Raw genomic sequence first — 18,429 nt, 5'->3', positions numbered from 1 at the left:
ACACAGCAGATATTTTAAGTGTCCAAAAAAAAAGTTTGGACAGATGATAATGTTGAACACAGAGTAGGCACAATAAAGCAGTCATAAAGATCTTTGCAAAACAGGTCATTTCTTTTATATATGTATGTGTATATATATATATATATAAAGGCTTTGTAAACCCTCTTGACTACTGCCTTTTTATCAGTTTATATTTATCAATATAAGCACAGAAAATCACTTTTTGGCATGGGATGGCTTTAATTTTTTTTTTAAATAAGAGGTTAAAGATGAAGTTAATTTAATTTTCCTTATGTCTTGGGTAGGTGTTATATACGCTGTAGCTTCAACCTACACCTTTTCGATTTGTCATATGATTTCTTCTTTTCTTTTAATCATTTCGTGTGCTATAAATGAACCGAATAAGGACAGTTAACCACCGGGAGCACCAGCTACAGCACAGTTTAGAGGCTAACTAAAGACGGATTTAGCATTTTTAAAAAAAAAAAAAAAAATCTCTTAAAATGTCTGTAGGAAAATGAACGGCTCTTTGGAGGTATTTCCAAATGACATATTTTCCCCCTTTCGCACCGTTTTTCGTGCTCCCAGCAGCATATCTTTAAGCGCTAACGCCGAGTTAGCGTGAAGGAGCAGGAGATTTTTATCAACAATTTTACGCAGTGTCGCCAATAAGGAAGCTGCAGGCTTCCTACGTTTTCTGTGGTTTTCAAGTAAGCACGAGGGTTAGTGGTTTCTATTGGCAACCGGACCCGGATTCTCAAAAACAACAGCTGGCAACGTAAACTGTCCCGTCCTGAGAAGAGACGCGACACAGCCTGGAGGAGTTTGTCGAGACAAAAAGGTTTTTGTGGTTTGTGTATGTGCGGTTTTTTATTATTATATATATATATTATGCTGTCTCAGTGCCACCTGTTACACACTTGAAAAAATTCCGCTGCAGCTTCTGTTTTGTGAGCGTTGACCTGGATAGCTATTGAATTACAAACATGGAGGACAGTTTTCTTTTGTCGAGACGTCTAATTCAAGACAATAAGTTGACGCTACCCGTGAAATAGAATTTTAAAGACATTTTTAAGTCTTGAGGGATTCAGTGTACTATTGTTGTCAAAAAAGCCGCAGTAACAGGTAGGTTAACAATGGCTCAATAAAAGCCACTGGTACAAATCCAGTCAAGTCGATTTTATTTTACCAGTTCCCTTTGCAGTAGATAAAGGCTTTCTTCTTTTGTCAATGATAATCTTATTTTGTGTGTGTGTAAAATTTCACCAAACTAATATCAAGTCAGAACAATACAAATACATAGTTATAAATAATAGAAAACACTGTGCAAAAGTTTCAAGCCACTCCTTATGTCTTTAAATTTGGCATCCAAGTAACAAATTTAAGCAACATACTTACCTTCATACAAGACTTTTTTTTTTTCTTTTTCCTTTTTCATTTTTACAGTGTTACTGAGGAATAGTTCTCCAGGCTTTCTGAAGGTCTTTAAAAGTTTTTTTCTTTTTGGATGTTGGCTACTTTTTCACACCTTTTCACTCCAGTTTTGTACCTGATAATTTTCAGATAAATAATTTTTTGTTTGTTTTGGTTATTTTGAACAACTTAACAATGCAATAAAAAGCATAAAAAGTCTTCTAACCCAAGAGTTGAACTAGTGTTGTGTCTACACATAACAGAAAAATGAGCAATTTTATCTTTTTTTTACTAGCAGCCTGTCATAAAACATAATGTGTTTTTCTTTAGTTAAATATAGTTTTAAAAACACCAAAAATAAAACAATTGTATTTTTGCACCAACAATTGTGATTCTCAAAGAGCTATTAGTTGAAAACTATGTCATAAATGTTCCATACTGAGTAATCAGTATAACTCAGTATAACAACATCTTGCCTAAAATCCTGAATAATCTGTATTTATGTGAAATATCCTGAATAAAAAACTCAGGAGTCCGCACTAGTAGTAGGAGAAAAGAAGAAGTGGCAGGTCTAAAAGAATTAAAGCAGATGAACAGTATCTTAAGAAAGAAGATAAGAATTAAGAAACAGGGGGGGATCCACCATAGATTTGTCACAGGAACTGAGAGATGGATCTGGCTTTTCAGTTCATATGATATTATTCACCAAAGCTTGATCAGAAATGGCTTTTGTGTATGGGAGGCTGTCGAGGGAAACTAGGAGAAAAGGCTGAGATATGGCAAATTACACAAGAACTGGACTGAAGATCAGAAGATCAATCCAAATTTCAAATCTTTTGGTTCAAATCTTTGTCAGTATGTGCAGAAGAGGTCTAGAGAATACAACAATGAGTCTCTACAGCATTCTGTAAAGCATGATGGAGGCTCTGTCGTGGTTTGGTGCTGTATTTCAAATAATGGTGTTGGGGATCTTGTCGAAATTGATGGAATAATGAACTCTATGTTGAAGAGTAAAGGTGCTTGTTTTTGCTTGTTTTTATTACTTCTTCTTCTTCTTCTTTTTTTACATTTCGACATGTGACAGATATATTTTATCCTCATTTCCTCCGTTAACCATTAGACTACAATGTTGTAATTGCTTTCAACAGCCATGAATAATCCAGCCATTTGAGCAACCATGACTGCTTTGGTTCGACCTGGAGTCAATATTTCAGAGCTATGTAAGGAAGGAGACAAGTTCCTTCGGAGCGGTGAGCTGGAGAGAGCCACCTCCTTGTACATGTCTGCCTTCAGGACTCACGCCACCTCTGCGGTGTCCCACATGAGAAAACTGGACAAGTCCGGTCTGGATTTGGTGATCGCTACTCTAGAGGGCTGGCTTGACAGTCATGTGAAGAATCAGCCTGCAGAGGGTCTTAATAAAGGTCTTGCTGCTGTTTTCCTCTCCACACTCAGTCCCAACAATCTGTTAGCCACCATTTACAAAATGGAGTCTCTTCTTCAGAGTGACACGCATGCCTGTGAGGAGATTCTTGCTCGTTGCACAGCTATGCTTGAAGGGAAGCGGAACCTTCCTCCAGAGGGTTCAACTCATGTTTTGTTAGAGATAACTCGAGCCCTCGCCTGCTTGTTATCAGAATCTCACAGGTTAAAGGGACTAAAGATTTACCTCAAAGCTTACCGGAATAGCAAGTCTGAAACTGTCACACTGGTGAAGAGCAGACAAGCGGGACACTTACCCAAAATAGTGAAGGCCTTTGCAGAACAAATCATGCTCATACATCCCACTCTGGTAGTTGACAACAAGTGGAGAGTGGGAACAAAGGACAATGACAAGCTTGAAGAAGAAACTTCTGCTACTGTTATTGAGTTTTTGCTGTCTATTTCACCTAGTAACAAAGAAGTACGGGAACTCAATGCAGCATATTTGTTTTTGATGGGCAGGTTTATGGACAGTGCAGAGGCATACTCTTCCCTCTTGCAGTATGCTCATGGTCAGAAAATACCAGAGAGTACTATAGAAAAATTACTCCAGGAAACTCCTGAGAGGACAGCCAGACTCTTGACAAGCCGAGCAGCTGCTTGCTTTTCAGCAGGTGGAAAGATTGCAGAGGAGTGCACAGATTTGGGGAAAGCATTTGAGACTCACCCAGCCACTGCCCGAATTTACTTCCAAAAGCTGTTCACAGATCAGGGAACTGGGGTGGCAGCTTGCAACCATCTCCGTCAGCAGGCGGAGAGAGGCCTGTCTGATTACAGAGAGCAGGTCCTTGTCCGGGCAGATCTGCGATCTACTGAAGGAGTTGAACTTCTGGACCCTGTTATCACTCAGTTACGGACCCTGTGCCATTTAGAACCTGGTGGGGGAGACAGAGAGTTGCGGGTCCGACTGGCTGATTGTCTTCTCCTCAGAGGAGAGCACAAAGAGGCCCTCTCTATCTGCAGCCAGCTAGCTGCCGCACAAGGTCAGCAGAGCTATCAAAACACGGTCCACGTCCTTCGTGGATATGCACGATTGCTCTCTGATGACCAGAAGGGTGCATTAGAAGACTTTCAGGCTGTGATTGAACACAATGCCCCCCACCCATCCAGCTGTGTGCGAGCACTTTGTGGCAGGGGCCTCCTGCGAATGATGGGTGGCTTAAACTACCTGACTGCTTTAGACTATGTGACAGCCAGCAGGCTGCATCCTCAGGAAACAGCATTTGCTGTGCGCTGCTTGGTACCCTGGAACTACCGTGGGCTGCTGTTTACTGTTCTGCTGGAGCAGGGACGATTCATGCTTGAAGGGTCTAGAGATCACAAACCCAAGTCCAGTTCTGGTGAAGACTCCCAACAGCACCAAAAGGAGGAACATATGCAGACCCTATCAAAGAGGGACAACCACAGATCAAGGTATGTTTGTTTTAGATATGGTTTACTGAGCAATGCTTTCTCAGAGAAAATATTTTGGCATGTCACAGCAGGAAAAGTCTACTTTATTGCATGGTATGGTCTCTGTTGTGTGTTTTCTCAGTGTGATTGTTGTCCCGTTGTGTTTTTTTTTTCTGCTTTGTACGTTAGGACTCCTACTGGTGTCCATTCCCTTGCTCTGTTGCTGATGGAGCTCCAGCCCAGTGCCGATGGGCCTCAGATCTTGGCAGCAGATGCCTTGTACCAGCTTGGTCGGGTGGAGGAGGCTTACCGATTGCTGCTGTCCATCGGGCCCACCAATCCTCGGGCACCTATCTTGGCTCGCCTTGCTTTGCTGCAGCTGCACAGAGGCTTTCTTTATGACACCAATCAGGTATATAAGTTTGAGGTACCAATTTTTCATGTCCAAACGGATTCAAGATTTTTTGTTTCCTGTTTAGGAAACCTAATTTCACACTTGCTTATTTTGTAAAACATATATAAATAAAGCAGGAAGCTGAGTGAAAGCAGAGTGTAGTTCATTATTAGTAGTTTTGGGGAAACACCTTTGTTCTTTTAACTAGTTTCCTTTGAATAATTTCTGGATGCACCTTTAAAGTAATTACATTCATGATATAAGAAGCTATGAGGGCTCAAATGTGAAAAAATCTTCAGCGATCAATTCACTTCTAAAATTTCCTGATAAGCATCCAAATGTCTGATTTCAGTGTGCGGTAGCTACATTTTTGTTTTGAAAAGTGTAGCTATGAGTTTAAAAAAATGTTAACAATGATTTTAACCACGGAATAGTCCTGATTTACTCTTCATGTCTGTCAATTTTTCCTGTAGCTGCTGAAAAAGCTCATCTTGTGTGGTGATACCAGCTGCTTGCGCCCCCTGTTGGCAGTGGCACAACAGAAAGACAGAGCACTGCTGCAGGGACACTCCCACTCAGCTGCAAAACGCATTTTGGACCGAGCAAGCGAGGACAGCGCTGTCAGAGAGGCTGTGGCATATCTCTCCATTGCTATTATGGCCAGTGGTGAATAGAATCTGTTTGATGAGTTATTGATATTTGGTACTGATCTGTTGCTAACTATTGATAGTATTAACATTGTTGGTTGTTGCATGCAGACTGGAGTAATGACTTGTGGAATTCAGCACAAAACCCAAGCTTTTTTTTAGATTTCACTTTAAAATGTCTTGCAGAACATAACACAAATTACAGATGAGGATGAGGATAGAATAATCACGCCCACTATGAAAATTTCATTTTTTAAAAAGTATTTCCAGATGCCGGTAAACAGAGGGACAACTTTTTGACACAGCTTTTCCAAACATCCTATTTTTATTTTGGATGATTAGTTGATTTTACTTTGGACACAGAAACGAAATTATTCACAATAACTGCCAGAGTCAAATTATTAGCCTCCATGATGCTAACAGTCAGTTGTGCATCCTTTTTGTGTAGTGTGTAGTCGTTTATTATAGTTTTCAACAAGTCTCAAATCAGGGCTTTTTACAAGCCAGTCAATAACATTCACTTTGGTCTCCTGGAATTAGTTCTTCACCTGGAGTCCCATATATTTTGGGTCGTTATCATGTCAGACAAAGTGATGACACAGACCCAGTTTTGCTCCTGATTGGTTGAGGTGTTCTTTTAAAATCTTCACAAATCCATCTTAGTTTGTGATTCCTTCCACTGTGACGAGATTCCTATTTCAAGCCACACTGAAGCATCCCCACAGCATATTACTCCCACCGCTGTGTTTTTCTGTGGGTATAGTGTTCGTTGGGTTATACAGCAGCGTCTCTTTGGCCAAAGAGCTCTAGTTTACAGGCAGCATATTCTTTCTGCAGGGTGTCTTTAGTATACTACAGTCTTATTTGAAAGTGTCTCTTGTGCAGTGGTGGAGTTTTTCTTGCAGTCTATTCCTGTGCAGGGCTGCAGTGACTGTCTTTTTTGAGACTACATTTCCCAACTTGGCTAAGTCATTCACGAGTGTCTTTACATATCTCTCTCAGTAGTTTTCTTTCCAGAGTCATTGAAATCGTTTGCTTCCTACCTCTACCAGGCTTGTTCTGTATTGTGTGGCTCTCTTAGAATTTCTTAATGATGCTTATCACTCCAGTCCACTCCATCTCCTGCTTTATGAGCATCAAGATTTTTTTTTTTCTCAAGCTAAACTGATTTTTGTGTTTTTGGCATGATGGTTTTTCAAGTGACAGCTCAAAGCCTTGCTGAAGTTTTTATACTGTGTGCCATTTTTATAAGCCTTGAGCATTACAATGTTAAAGTACATTATTTCACATCAGTGGTTTGTGCTTTGAGTTTTTAAGGGGGGTAATTATATTGACTGTGGTAATTCTCATTTCTTTCTGAAATAATTCTGTTAATGTGTCCAAATAGAAATAATTTTAACTGAAATTTTAAATATCATTGGGAGAAATGAATGAATTGAGCACTGTGTCCTCATCCGTAGGTAGATTAGCTATGCATTATTTAACCACACATCTTTTGTGGTTAAACATAAGACCTGAAACCAGCCTATATAAAGCACTTCTACTGTGTGTATTTGAATCTATGATTAATTTTACAAAAATATTGAAACTGAAACTAAAATGAGATTACACATACTATAAAAACAGTCAATTCATTGTTTTTCTCAGGTGGCGAGGCAGCTGAATCACTACTAGAAAGAGCGAGGTGCTATGCTTTGCTGGGTCAGCGAAAAACAGCCATATTTGACTTCAGTGCTATTCTGAAGGAGCATCCGAAACACGTGCATGCCCTCTGTGGAAGAGGTTTCACATATCTCATGCTGAATCAACAAAAGGTTTTTTTCCCTCTAGTCTTATCTATCAGTGAAACTCGATACTATTGCCCTTTTTGTTCAGGTGATTACTGCTAAGTGCTTGACTGATATGTTGCTTGTGAAACAGCTGTAGAGTAAAACAACCTGAGATTCCTTACTATTAAGTCAAACTAAATTAATGTACAATTATTAAATAAAATGTTCTCCTCTGGGCTTTCCTGATAACAGGAATTTAAGCATTCGAATAATTTAAACAACAATCATAGCTTTAAAACATACAATTATATAATGGGATAAAGCCTCACCACATATGTTTTTTTTCTTCTGGTGGACCTGAGAAATGTCTCTTAAAAGACATTTTTAGTATTTATTTTCAGTAATTGCAGAAAATGACCCCAGGACCTGACTAAATGTAACAGTGGTAGCTAGTTTATAGCCCTTTTGGTGTAGCCTGGAGAGCGTATATCATATTGCTCTTACACCTTGCCTCCTTGATATTAAAATGTTAATTTATCAGTCTGTATTTAGAGAAATTGCTTCAGTTTTATTATATTGTAATAATAAAATCACTTTTGATGAAATGCCCCACAGGGACCCTAATGTTGAATTAAGAATAAAAATTAATGGCAAGGTTTCCAAGGCTACTTTCTCTCTTTGTATCATTGACCCTTTAACCTAATTTGAGTTTTCCCCTAAACATAAAGCGACACCTTGTGGCTTTCTGGTGAAATCTGTTTGAAAAAGGGCTGCCACAGAATTGTGATCTTTATAAATATACCAGTCAGTATGATATGCATGTTGAAATAAAGCATAACATTTGAACTCTGTTCTCCCTCTAGGAATGTACTCATGATATCCTGGCAGCACTTCAGATAAATGCTGACATAGTGACCAAAGACATTCTTTCACTCAAGGACAGGGCACAGAAGCTGGTCTGTGATTGGCTGCATCAGTTCTGTCGTACCAATCTGTCAGATATTGTGGCCACTCATGGTGTTCCCTGCCATGAAGAGCAGCTTAGAGAGGCTTTCATAATTGGTGGAGCTTTGATGAGGGCTGACTGTAGAAACCCCAGATGGCATCTGCTCTATGTGGACATCCTTTTGGCAAAAGGTGAGATTGTGGGGGAAATTTTCTGAGCCGGATCCTTGCTAGGATTGGAAATCATCTGCCTAGCAGCTTATGGCTTAGGGTGTGTGACGTTTCCAATTTGACAAAAAGCACTATTGCACCTGTCATCCCCTGTTTTCAGTAATCCATACTTCTGTTATGGTCCATCTGCTCCAGGTGAGGTTAAATCAGCAGGCGCTCATCTGTGCCAGATATTTGGCCAGGAGCCAAGAGATGCAGTGGCCCAGGCTCGGGTGGGTGTGGTGGATGCCTGGCAGAAGAAGTACTGCAGCGCAGCTCGCAGGCTCAGCAAACTGGCTGAGAAGGATTCATCCTATTTTGACTTCTTGCTGGCTCTCATCCCATTTAATCAGCGGAAATGCATGGCACAGGTAAGTGCACAGGAAACCCAGATTTAGTACCAGATAAGCAGATCTGCCAAAGTTGTTTGTTCTGGCTTTGTCAGCGTTATTTTTCATCAAAAAATAACATTTATGTCAGGATATTTCCATGATATTACAAAAACCCCATATCATTTCTCTCTATTGAACCAATGGGTGTTATAGTTGTATGTATATATTCTATGTATGTATTTTCATTTATGGTAAAATACAGTACAAACATGTGGCGGGTCCACCATCTCACAATGACTATCTTAGATGCCTAAATTAGATGGCAAAGTCAATAATGTGAATCTGATACATATCTACTCTAAACTACATGTTAACTGTACACTGGGACAGGAAGCAGCTCGGGAGGCCAACAGTGTGTCATCATGTGGTCAGTGGAAGCAGGCGCTCACCCTCCTGACTGTGGCAGTACAATCAGGGGGCAGTCAGAGAATGGAGTATCTTCACCAGCGGGCTGTGTGCCTGGCACAGCTGGGCTTCCATGAGCGGGCTATATCTGATCTGGACAGAGTTATACAGAAACACGATGGACCTGACTACAGCTGTTCAGACCACCCTCAAGTCCGGGTGGAGGATTTGTGCTTGCGAGGTCGCAGCCTGGTGCTCTGCTCCAAAGAAGGGCCAGCTCTGGAGGACTTCATCCGGGCCCTGGAACTCAACAGAGAACAGGCCATCAAGTGTGTGGAGGCTGGGCTAGGAAAACTGCCTCTGGCTGAGTGCTTCCTGCGGGGGGCGCTGCAGCATTATGGGGAGCAACATCTCAGTAAGGCTTGGACCTTGATTGAATGTGGCCTCCTTTTGGACAGTGAGAACACAGAGCTCCGCAGACTGAGGGCAAAAGTCAAACGAGAAGTGGCCAATCCTTGCAACGTGAACTAGTGTTGACTGTGAACTGCACACAGAATCTCCAGTGGAGCTGCAAAAGCTCCAATCAGGTCAATGTCCTACCTCAAAATTAGAAACAAAGAAAGAAAAACCTAATCCCAATCATTTTGTTATGCTCAGCTTCCTAAATTTCATGGGATGTTTGGTGCTTCCAGAGCACACATTGCTACTGTTCATATTATTCCCTCAAAGTTCAGTTTAAACTTACAGGATTAACATCAGTGTCTTTATGATTACATCAAAGCAAAATATTTATTATAAGAGGAGTAAGTGACTTAATATTTAACACCACAAACACTTATGACATAAAACATTAGCAATGTAATGATAATCACAAAAAACAATAACTATGCTACCATAATGTATAAGCAAAATCATTCAGCGTTCAATGCTGTCACACCTAGATAAGTGATTTAAGAAAGTGCCAAGTGTGCAGGTTTTATGCTTTTCAAATGAAGACAAATCTTTAATCATATCCATGGTGGCAAACACAATTTAGCACGCAGAAGTACATGTGACTATAAATACTGAAATTTAGTTCACACTGCTGCCATTGGAGAATAAAACATAATGTAAAAACACAAGTAGTTTTCACTGTGCCTCTACTCTTGGACTTTTTGCATTGTATGATGTATATAGCATTAGATTTATGCATATACTGCTCATGTAGCTGAGATGAAACATTCACTGTGGTATTATGCATACACAGTAATGTATTGTGGTTCCATATTGCCAAAGTAGGACTTCTCCCACTCACTCATGAGGTCAAAGTGCAGTGGGCGGTCACAGAAGGTGCAGGAAGCGGTCGCCGGGCCATTGAGCAGAAGACCTGCTTCCTGCCAAACATCCACCAGTTTCCCTGCGAATGATAAAAGTGTTTGTAAGAATAAACAGTTAAATGTTGATATTTATTTTCGTTTAAAAGTTCTGGTCTGATTATTCTAGCACGTGCCATTTTTTAAGCTCCCCACAGAACACGGTCATTTAGGGGAGCAGGTCAATGTCAAGAGATCCACATTGTCTTGTGGGAAAGCATTTGCACTGGCCATTATCCCCATATTTTGCCAGATATTTAGCAGAACACCTCTGACCTAATTACAGCAAGTGGCCTTACACTCACCCACAAAGTACTCCATCATTTTGGGGTTGTGATGAGGAGATGGAGCCAGTCTCAGCAGCTCCTCACCACGAGGCACTGTGGGGTAGTTGATGGCCTGTACGTAGATGTTGTGCCTCTCCAGAAGGATGTCACACACCTTGGTGTTCAGCTCAGCGTTGCCCACCTGGAAAATAAATCATAAAAGATGGCACGTGTCATTTAGGAGAAACTTTTATTCTGCACAGTTAGGTAGTGCATACATGGATGACTCATTTTACTCAGCCTGTGGAGTCTAGATTAGATCTCTGGGATAATTATGGGCTGCTTAATTGGTTAGTTCTACTCAAAATTTCAATCTGTTAAAAATAATAAAAAATTCTAAACTAATTAAATAAAGTGGTATGCAGTTGTTCAAGCCTATTATAAAATTTAAAGACTCAGTTTACTTAATTGTTTACTTATTTGTGCAATTTAATCACGATTAAAGACTATAACTAAGTCTGTGTTACCCTCCCGACTTCATCTGACCTACGTTGTACTTTCTAGGTTTATAAAATGAATAAGTATTATAATATATATAATAAGTAAAATCAGGTTTAACTAACAAGTGATACTGAAATAGCGGTGGCTGTAATCCAGTGTCCATTTAGCTGTGCTAAATCTTTTTACCCGAATGGGGATGATGTGGCTGGGGCAGTTGACCACCGGTAGGCCTTTATCCATGAGCAGCTGCCTCATGTGTTTGACATTCCTCTGGTGGGCTCTGCGGAGCGCCTGCCCCTCTTCACTTTTCAAGACCCGCACAGACTCCAGCGCTCCGGCCAGGACCATCGGGGGAAGGGCCGTTGTGAAGATGAAGCCGGCTGCGTAGGAGCGCACTGTGTCCACCAGGGCAGCGCTGCTGGCGATGTAGCCTCCCACACAGCCAAAGGCTTTACCTGAAATAGTAACAAATGACAGATTCTATGTAAAGTGGTGGGGAGAGCATTTATTAAGTGTAAATAAAAATGACATACTTTTTTTTTCTTACATTGCCATTTTGTATAACGTTATTATTTCTACATTAATACATTTCACAGGTGTAAATTTATTACAGGGATTTTAATAAATAATATTTTTATTAAGTTATTTACATTTTTATTGTAAAAATATGATTATTGTGACACCAATATATAAACATTGAAAAAAGCAGACTGCATAAAAAATTTACACAAAATGTATCAAGTCTGAATCAAATGAATTTTAATATTTCTAATACACCAGCTAAAACACTCCCATGTCAATTTGTATCAGTTTCTTAGTTAAGTTTCATCATTATTTTTTTCATTTACTGTCATGTGAACTGTTGTAACCAGACTTTGAAAAAGTCTGATGTTGTAATCCAGGATTAATTCACAAGGATTTCTACCAAAAGCCTTGCATCAAGTTTCAACCACGCAGCCTGCCTGTGGACAGTTTTATCAGAACAGCCAGAGAGGGAGTAGAACTGACGCTCAGCTGATAAAACCTCTGCTTCCTGTGATGAGAGCTCACTTCTCTCCTGACCTTATTGAACCAACAGGGGAGCAGTATCATGGCTGTTAAAAGTTATTGCTCCTTTGTTGGCAATGCGACAGTGACAGTTACTGCAGCAGAGGCTGTAAATGGGAGTTGGGCCAGTAGCAGAGCCTGTGAGAGTTTGAAGCTGTTTACCTTGTCCCGCTTATGCTCAAGATAAAAGGACAAAACTGCTGGTGTGAGAGAAGTGGATAACTCACCTAAGGTTCCAGAAACAATGTCAATCTTGTGCATAATGTTGTCTCTCTCGCCCACTCCAGCTCCGTGGGCTCCGTACAGGCCCACGGCATGAACCTCATCAACAAATGTCAGCGCTCCGTAACGATGGGCTACATCGCACAGCTCTTCCAGAGGACATATGGCACCTGAAAAATTAGAACGGTGTTTAGGTGAACAACAGGGTCTAAAACAGGTGACATACTGAAGGAAAAAGCACAACTTTTCCAATAGCTAATCCTTGATCTGATGTTTTCATGATGGAGGTGGAGAACATGTTAGCCCAAAATTTCACAAAGATGCTAAATTTGGTTGAAAACTGGTGAATCTCAAGGCCATGGTTTATGACTTATGTAATCTTCGGAGTCATAAAACCATTCAGTGACTAGTGCACTGTAGACGGGGGAGTTTTCATTGATAAAGAGGTCACTCCCTTTTGGAGAAAAATGTTTAAGCAAAGAATAATTAATCACTCACAGCAACTTTACGAAAAAGAGACACCAGATCCCTCAACTGTAGAGGGTCAAAGGATGGGTGTTTTTCCTTTAATTTGTCAACCACCGCATCCAAAATGTGTGATTAAGAAGTATGTGGTGAGTTATTCTCACAGATTTTGGAAACAAATATTTAAAACATAAAAGAACACATAAAAGAATTAAAAAAAACATGATTAATATCAGTTTTTGCTTTTAAAAGTATGATCAGCTCGTGCTTTATGGAGCTGTCACTGGTGTAATATGCTGAAAAAAACTGAGCTGAGAACAATACAATACTCCTCCTCTGGTTTACTCTTTATCAAATATAATTTCTAAACTTATACTGGTGATAATTGTTGAACTTTTTTAAAGGAGGTGCACCCAGCATCTGCTTAGAAGGGAACTCCTTCAAGGTATTATAATTCCAGCTGATGACCCCCTGAAGCAGCTTGAGAGAAAGAGATAATGGAAAAATAAGAGTCTCGTTTCCAAAAAGTGCTTTTTCAAACATTTGACTTCGTGGTTCTCACCGTCCATTGAGTGCACAGTCTCAAACGCCACTATTTTTGGTGTCGTAGGGTCTGAGCGTTGGAGCAGTTCCTCCAGGTGTCGACTGTCATTGTGGCGGAAGATGAAACGCTTGGCTCCGCTGTTCCTGATGCCCTGAATCATGGATGCGTGGTTCCCAGCATCGGAGTAGATCTCGCACCCTGTACAAAACAGTGAATAGATCATTAAACAAATAAAAAACAACTGCTAACTGCTAAATAACTAATAAATAGTTAACATTGATTTTTAATGTTCAGGTAATTATTTACCTGGCAGCATCTTAGCCAGAGTGAAGAGGGTGGAGTCATTTGCCACAAAGCAGGAGGAGAAGACCAACGCTGCATCTTTCTGGTGTAGCTCGGCAAGCTCCTTCTCCAGAGACACATGGAAGTTGCTGGTGCCTGAAATGTTCCTCGTCCCACCAGCTCCTGCACCATGCTTGTCCAGAGCATCTCTGTGGACATCCACAACAAAAAGGTACAACATCAAGCCCAGATACAAAACAATGAAACCAGCTCCCTGTTTCGACTTGCGAGACAGACACACTCTCTGTTTTTAAGAGTAGGGTTGAAATGTTCCTTTTTGATAAAGTTTATAGTCCGGGGTGGATCAGGTGACCCTGAGTGTTTCTTCTTCACTCACCTCTTTCCACTCTCTGTGTGTTTACACACCACTTTGCATTCAGTCATTAGTTATTATTCATCTCTGTCTCTCTTCTACAGCCTGTCTTCTGCCCCTCACCATTAACCAGTCATTGCAAATGGAAATCTCGGAGTCTGATTCTGCTGGCAGTTTCTTCCTGTTAAAAGGGAGTTTTTCTTTCCCACTGTTGCCAAATGCTTGCTCAAAGGGAGCCTTCTGATTGTTGGGGTTTTCTCTCTATAACCATACCTTAAAATAGATAAATAAAACTGCATTAAACTGAAGTAAATCGCATATCTTCTACACTATGCCCAGTATGCTTATGTTTTTCCATCAAATTCTCGAGTCCTTTGAGTTTATTTGGTTTCACTTCTTGCAAGAATGATGCAATTTAAACATAAGATTACCCAAGCCAGTCTACTGCTTTGTATCGGCGTAAGGATAATTAATTACTCAAATCCAAACAGTATCTGCAGATATGTGGTCCAAAACCAAGTAATGCATAGATTAAAATTTTGAGCCACGTGAAAAGTCTATCATATTTGTACAAATTTTCAAACCTGTCAGCAAATTTTGCTCAGACCCATGACTTGACTACCAAATACATGCCTGACTGCTTGAGTACAACATTCACATTTTGACTTCCTCATTGCACCTTTAACATTTATTATTAATATCATATATTTTATAAACACAGTGTCTACGTGGTTTGTCATTTTCATAGCATGAAAACACCCAAAATAATTAGACATGCCTTTGCAAGCTTACAAAGACATGATATTTGCTGGGTCCTGTTACCTGATGGCGCTGAGGACCCGTGGGTGCCGACTCATTCCTAGATAGTCGTTGCTGCACCAGACGGACACCTGGGAGCCTTCCCGCCCAGAAATGGAGTAATCCTCAGCAAACGGGAAGACCTCAGCACTCCTGTTCACTGTCTTGAAGACTCTGTATGTGTGGTCCTTCTTTTTCACAGCAATCTTCTCCATGAAGAACTGATCATAGTCATAGCTGGGGCCAGCTGTGGGAAGAATAGTTTTGACTGGGCTTCAGTTACTCTACAGCATTCAATAGACAGCTTTTTATTGCTGAATATTTACCACAGAATATTACAATGAAATGACTGGAGGGGTAAAGCCCTTTTATTTGTATAACATACCCATGTTGTCTTTGAGGAGGTGGGTAACAGTGTTGGGTTGAGCTGAAGTTGGGCACGCAGAATCCTTTACACCTTTCAGAGAAGCCATCAAACCTGTCAGAGAGGAGTGTGATTGTGTCAAATTTATAAATATTTGTCCCCTATTTTTGTAATTCGTCAGATTTTCTTCTATTAAAGCTCAAATTCTGCTACTCTGATGGCAGCATCGCTGCAGGTACTTAATTCCTACCACTTTCTTGGACATCCTCCTGTACTTCAGGGCTGGCTCGGACCATTCCAATCTGGGAGCTGACAAAAGGGCATCCCTTTGATACGGACACAGCCACCTGAGTAGCAGTTTGAGCAAAGAGCCTCCTTTGTTCAGCTGTGGGAAGCTGTTGATCCTGGGGTTTGTGGGCCGAGACGTTCAGCTTGGCTTCCAGAGAGCCCGGGCCGCTCACGGTGATCTGACGAGTGATGAGGGGGCAGTGATTCGCAAGAGACAGCAAGGCGGCTCCGGTTCTCCTTAAAGCCGGCTTTGGAGCCAACTTGAGGAAGGGGCAGTGATGGAGGAAGGCAGCCATGATACTGAAGCTGTTCTTACTCTGGGTTAAGACAGAAGATGGGACAGAAGATTTTGCCTTACGTGGGTGAAGGTTATAAATTACATAGCATAGAGTCTCTGTGATACAACCCAGATTTATTTATTTAATTACTTTAGGTAAAAATAGCCTGTTTTAGTCAAATACAATATGGTAATTCCCTAACTCCCTTCACAAATGATCTAAAGCTCATGCCTTAGCTTAACATGCAAAAAATGCAAAAAATGCAAAAAATGCAAAAATGCAAAATGATGTTAACTGGTAATGGCAACTTGACTGGTAATGGCTCAGCTTAGAAAGCAGTAGGTGCCTCCTCCTGGGTGCGGCATGGAGCAGCCGCTTATCTTAACTCTGCAGGCACGTAAGAGCTACCCTTACTTGCATCATCAGCTGAGTCTGATTACCATGGAAGCTTTCAAATAATCCGATAAAACAGACGTTTCTTTTTGGTTAATGGCCATTATTTCCTGAGTCCGAAAAGTTTTTCAGACTCAGGAAAAATACTCGCTAAAGCACACTCTACCATACAAATATACTGATGTATATTGTAATTTGCTGGTGAGCACCTGTATGTGTAGTTTAGTTGGCTACCGGAACAGGTTCTATGATTTCCCACATTATTTTTGTAGTCAGCAGAAATAGTGTGGGAAGCAGTTGTTGTGAAGTCTGGGTTTTCTCTTTAAGTCTGATGTTATCTTTAACTGCTACTTCCATTTAAACCACAAAAGTAGGTCAGATTATCTTTTCACTTTATGATTGTTTGGTTAATTACTTTAAATACATTTAAATACTGACACACAAAGCAACAAGAAGAAGAAGGCAGCTAACCAACAAAAAATGAATACATCCTCATTTATTTATTAATGATGGAGTATCCACACCAGATGTTTTTATCTCAGTTAAGAATATTTAAATCAAACATCTACAATTACAACAAAAATAAAATAAAAACAATGACTATAATTGATTGGAGCAGGGTTAATAATGAAGAAAGCTCACCTGTTGACCTGCACTGAGGACGAACTTCCAAACAGCAAATAGGCAGAGGGTCAGTAAGTGTCAACAGTTATTGGTCAGATGTTGAGGAGCATTATGCAATCAGCTCAGTTCCCACCCATCAGAGGTGTCGTGGGGATCTCAGCTTTGGGGGGGGGGGCCACAAAAGGGTGTTGTTTGTGCTTGTGGGAGGTGCAAAGACGCTGATAGGGTTCCTATCGGCACACGCTGTGTTGTGGCACGCACTGCCACTTAAAATAATGGTGAGAACAAGTTTGCGGTAACAATCTCAATATCTTCATGTTCCACAGCTTGTGAATATGAGATCTATTACACCACAACAAAGAGTGCATGAAGATACCGCAGATGATGAGCCTAAATTATCAGATGACATGATGTCATGTTCAAGTCACACTGCAATTTTCTACCAATATAGAAAGCAATGCCATCTCCTATAATAAACCACACTATCAGGTTCTTTTGGCTCTTTGTGTTTTACTTTAACAGAGAAATGAGGACATTGTATGATTAATGTTTCTTTATGAATGTTCATTATACATACAGTTTTATATGTTTTTTTTTTTTTTAAAAACCTAGCAAAAGTTGTCTCTGTGATACTGTAATGTATTCACACAGAAACAGTTTATACAGTACAGCACAGTACAGAACAGATGAAGGTTAGAGAAAATAAATGTTCACAAATTATTTGCTCTACTTGCAAATGTATTGAATTTTCCTTTAAATACTTGTATTTTTGGGTGTTTATACTCTGGGAGCTAGTGTTATTATCTCCATCGTGACTATAAAGAGACTTTACAGAACACAAATAAAAACAATGGTTTGGCTATAGGAAAGGTTTTGGTGTATTTAAGGCTTTGGAAATATTATAATTTTGGCTGATTGCATTAAAAGTGTGTTAAGGGCTACCTAGAGCATAAACAGCACAAATAATTGTGGCATTTCTTACTTTACAACGGCACTGCACTGCCACTTAAAAGGTTTATTTAAAAACATAATTGGAGCATTCAATTCATACTGATTATAGTCGGAAACTGTTGAATGAGATGACCCAAATGGAGACTCTGTAGACAGACTGTAAACACAGACTGTAATAAACCTGAAATGGGGACAAAGTGATGAAAGGAACTAATAAGCTCTAATACTAACAGCAAATTCAACTAAGAAACAAAGGTTCAAAATAATAAGGAAATATAAGATGAAAAAGTAAAGACTAAACAAACTAAGAACTACATAGAGAATATTTCATAATAAACAACAATAGAGTCCATTAACTGCTGACAGTTTCTTGTAGACATCCAAAGTCTCAGTAAACACCTCCATCAATGCCTCATCAGGCAAGTTGTCATTAGAAAAAAATGTTTAAACTAAACTAACAAATACTAACTAAGCAGATTTCCTCTGTAATTTAATATGAGTTTAGTTTGTTTTCCAAATTTTACCGTTTTAGTTAGATTTTTTCAAAACTCTACCTCCTATTTTTATTTTAGTTAACTAACTTTTTTTTCAGATTTAGTTTTAAGTTTAGTTTTAGTTAAGATGGTCCCAACCATCTCAACCTTGCCTCTCGAACTTTCTCTCCAAACCGCTCAACCTGAGCTGTCCCAGCT

At 40.0% G+C, this 18,429-nt stretch overlaps 2 protein-coding genes across 3 annotated transcripts; one reads left to right on the top strand and one right to left on the bottom strand.

Moving 5' to 3' along the window:
* Positions 1-493: 493 nt before the first annotated feature.
* Positions 494-10,429, top strand: ttc34 (tetratricopeptide repeat domain 34). 2 transcript variants are annotated; one of them, XM_084917092.1, is made up of 8 exons: positions 494-856; positions 2,562-4,308; positions 4,477-4,699; positions 5,155-5,347; positions 6,976-7,142; positions 7,961-8,234; positions 8,409-8,623; positions 8,975-10,429. In XM_084917092.1, the coding sequence occupies exons 2-8, from the start codon at positions 2,591-2,593 to the stop codon at positions 9,518-9,520; spliced, it is 3,336 nt and encodes a 1,111-aa protein (XP_084773218.1). In that variant the 5' UTR covers positions 494-856; positions 2,562-2,590; the 3' UTR covers positions 9,521-10,429. The 2 variants fall into 2 exon arrangements, with proteins under 2 accessions (XP_084773218.1, XP_084773219.1); XM_084917093.1 differs by having other exon boundaries at positions 494-4,308.
* LOC146363936 (5-aminolevulinate synthase, erythroid-specific, mitochondrial-like) lies at positions 10,141-16,954 on the bottom strand. Its single transcript, XM_084917096.1, has 10 exons — positions 16,805-16,954; positions 15,454-15,808; positions 15,225-15,317; positions 14,864-15,086; positions 13,693-13,877; positions 13,405-13,584; positions 12,383-12,547; positions 11,295-11,563; positions 10,647-10,809; positions 10,141-10,385 (listed from the first exon to the last, which is right to left on the bottom strand). The coding sequence occupies exons 2-10, from the start codon at positions 15,785-15,787 to the stop codon at positions 10,222-10,224; spliced, it is 1,776 nt and encodes a 591-aa protein (XP_084773222.1). The 5' UTR covers positions 15,788-15,808; positions 16,805-16,954; the 3' UTR covers positions 10,141-10,221.
* Between the last annotated feature and the right edge of the window lie 1,475 nt (positions 16,955-18,429).

This window comes from Perissodus microlepis, chromosome 20 (assembly GCF_051167445.1).
Source record: "Perissodus microlepis isolate ML-2025 ecotype Zambia chromosome 20, ASM5116744v1, whole genome shotgun sequence".
Lineage (NCBI taxonomy): Eukaryota > Metazoa > Chordata > Actinopteri > Cichliformes > Cichlidae > Perissodus > Perissodus microlepis.
The sequence above is the reverse complement of the archived record's forward strand: the minus strand, read 5'-3'. Positions and strand labels throughout refer to the sequence as shown.

Excerpts from the sequence above, each read along its gene's own strand:
- LOC146363936 (XM_084917096.1), bottom strand. The coding sequence starts at position 15,787 with ATGGCTGCCTTCCTCCATCACTGCCCCTTCCTCAAGTTGGCTCCAAAG. Across the intron at positions 13,585-13,692 it reads TCTGGCTAAGATGCTGCCAG|GGTGCGAGATCTACTCCGAT; the intron begins GTAAATAATTAC and ends TGTTTTGTACAG. Across the intron at positions 10,810-11,294 it reads GCCACATCATCCCCATTCGG|GTGGGCAACGCTGAGCTGAA; the intron begins GTAAAAAGATTT and ends TTTATTTTCCAG.
- ttc34 (XM_084917092.1), top strand. The coding sequence starts at position 2,591 with ATGACTGCTTTGGTTCGACCTGGAGTCAATATTTCAGAGCTATGTAAG. Across the intron at positions 4,700-5,154 it reads TTCTTTATGACACCAATCAG|CTGCTGAAAAAGCTCATCTT; the intron begins GTATATAAGTTT and ends TTTTTCCTGTAG. Across the intron at positions 5,348-6,975 it reads CATTGCTATTATGGCCAGTG|GTGGCGAGGCAGCTGAATCA; the intron begins GTGAATAGAATC and ends TGTTTTTCTCAG.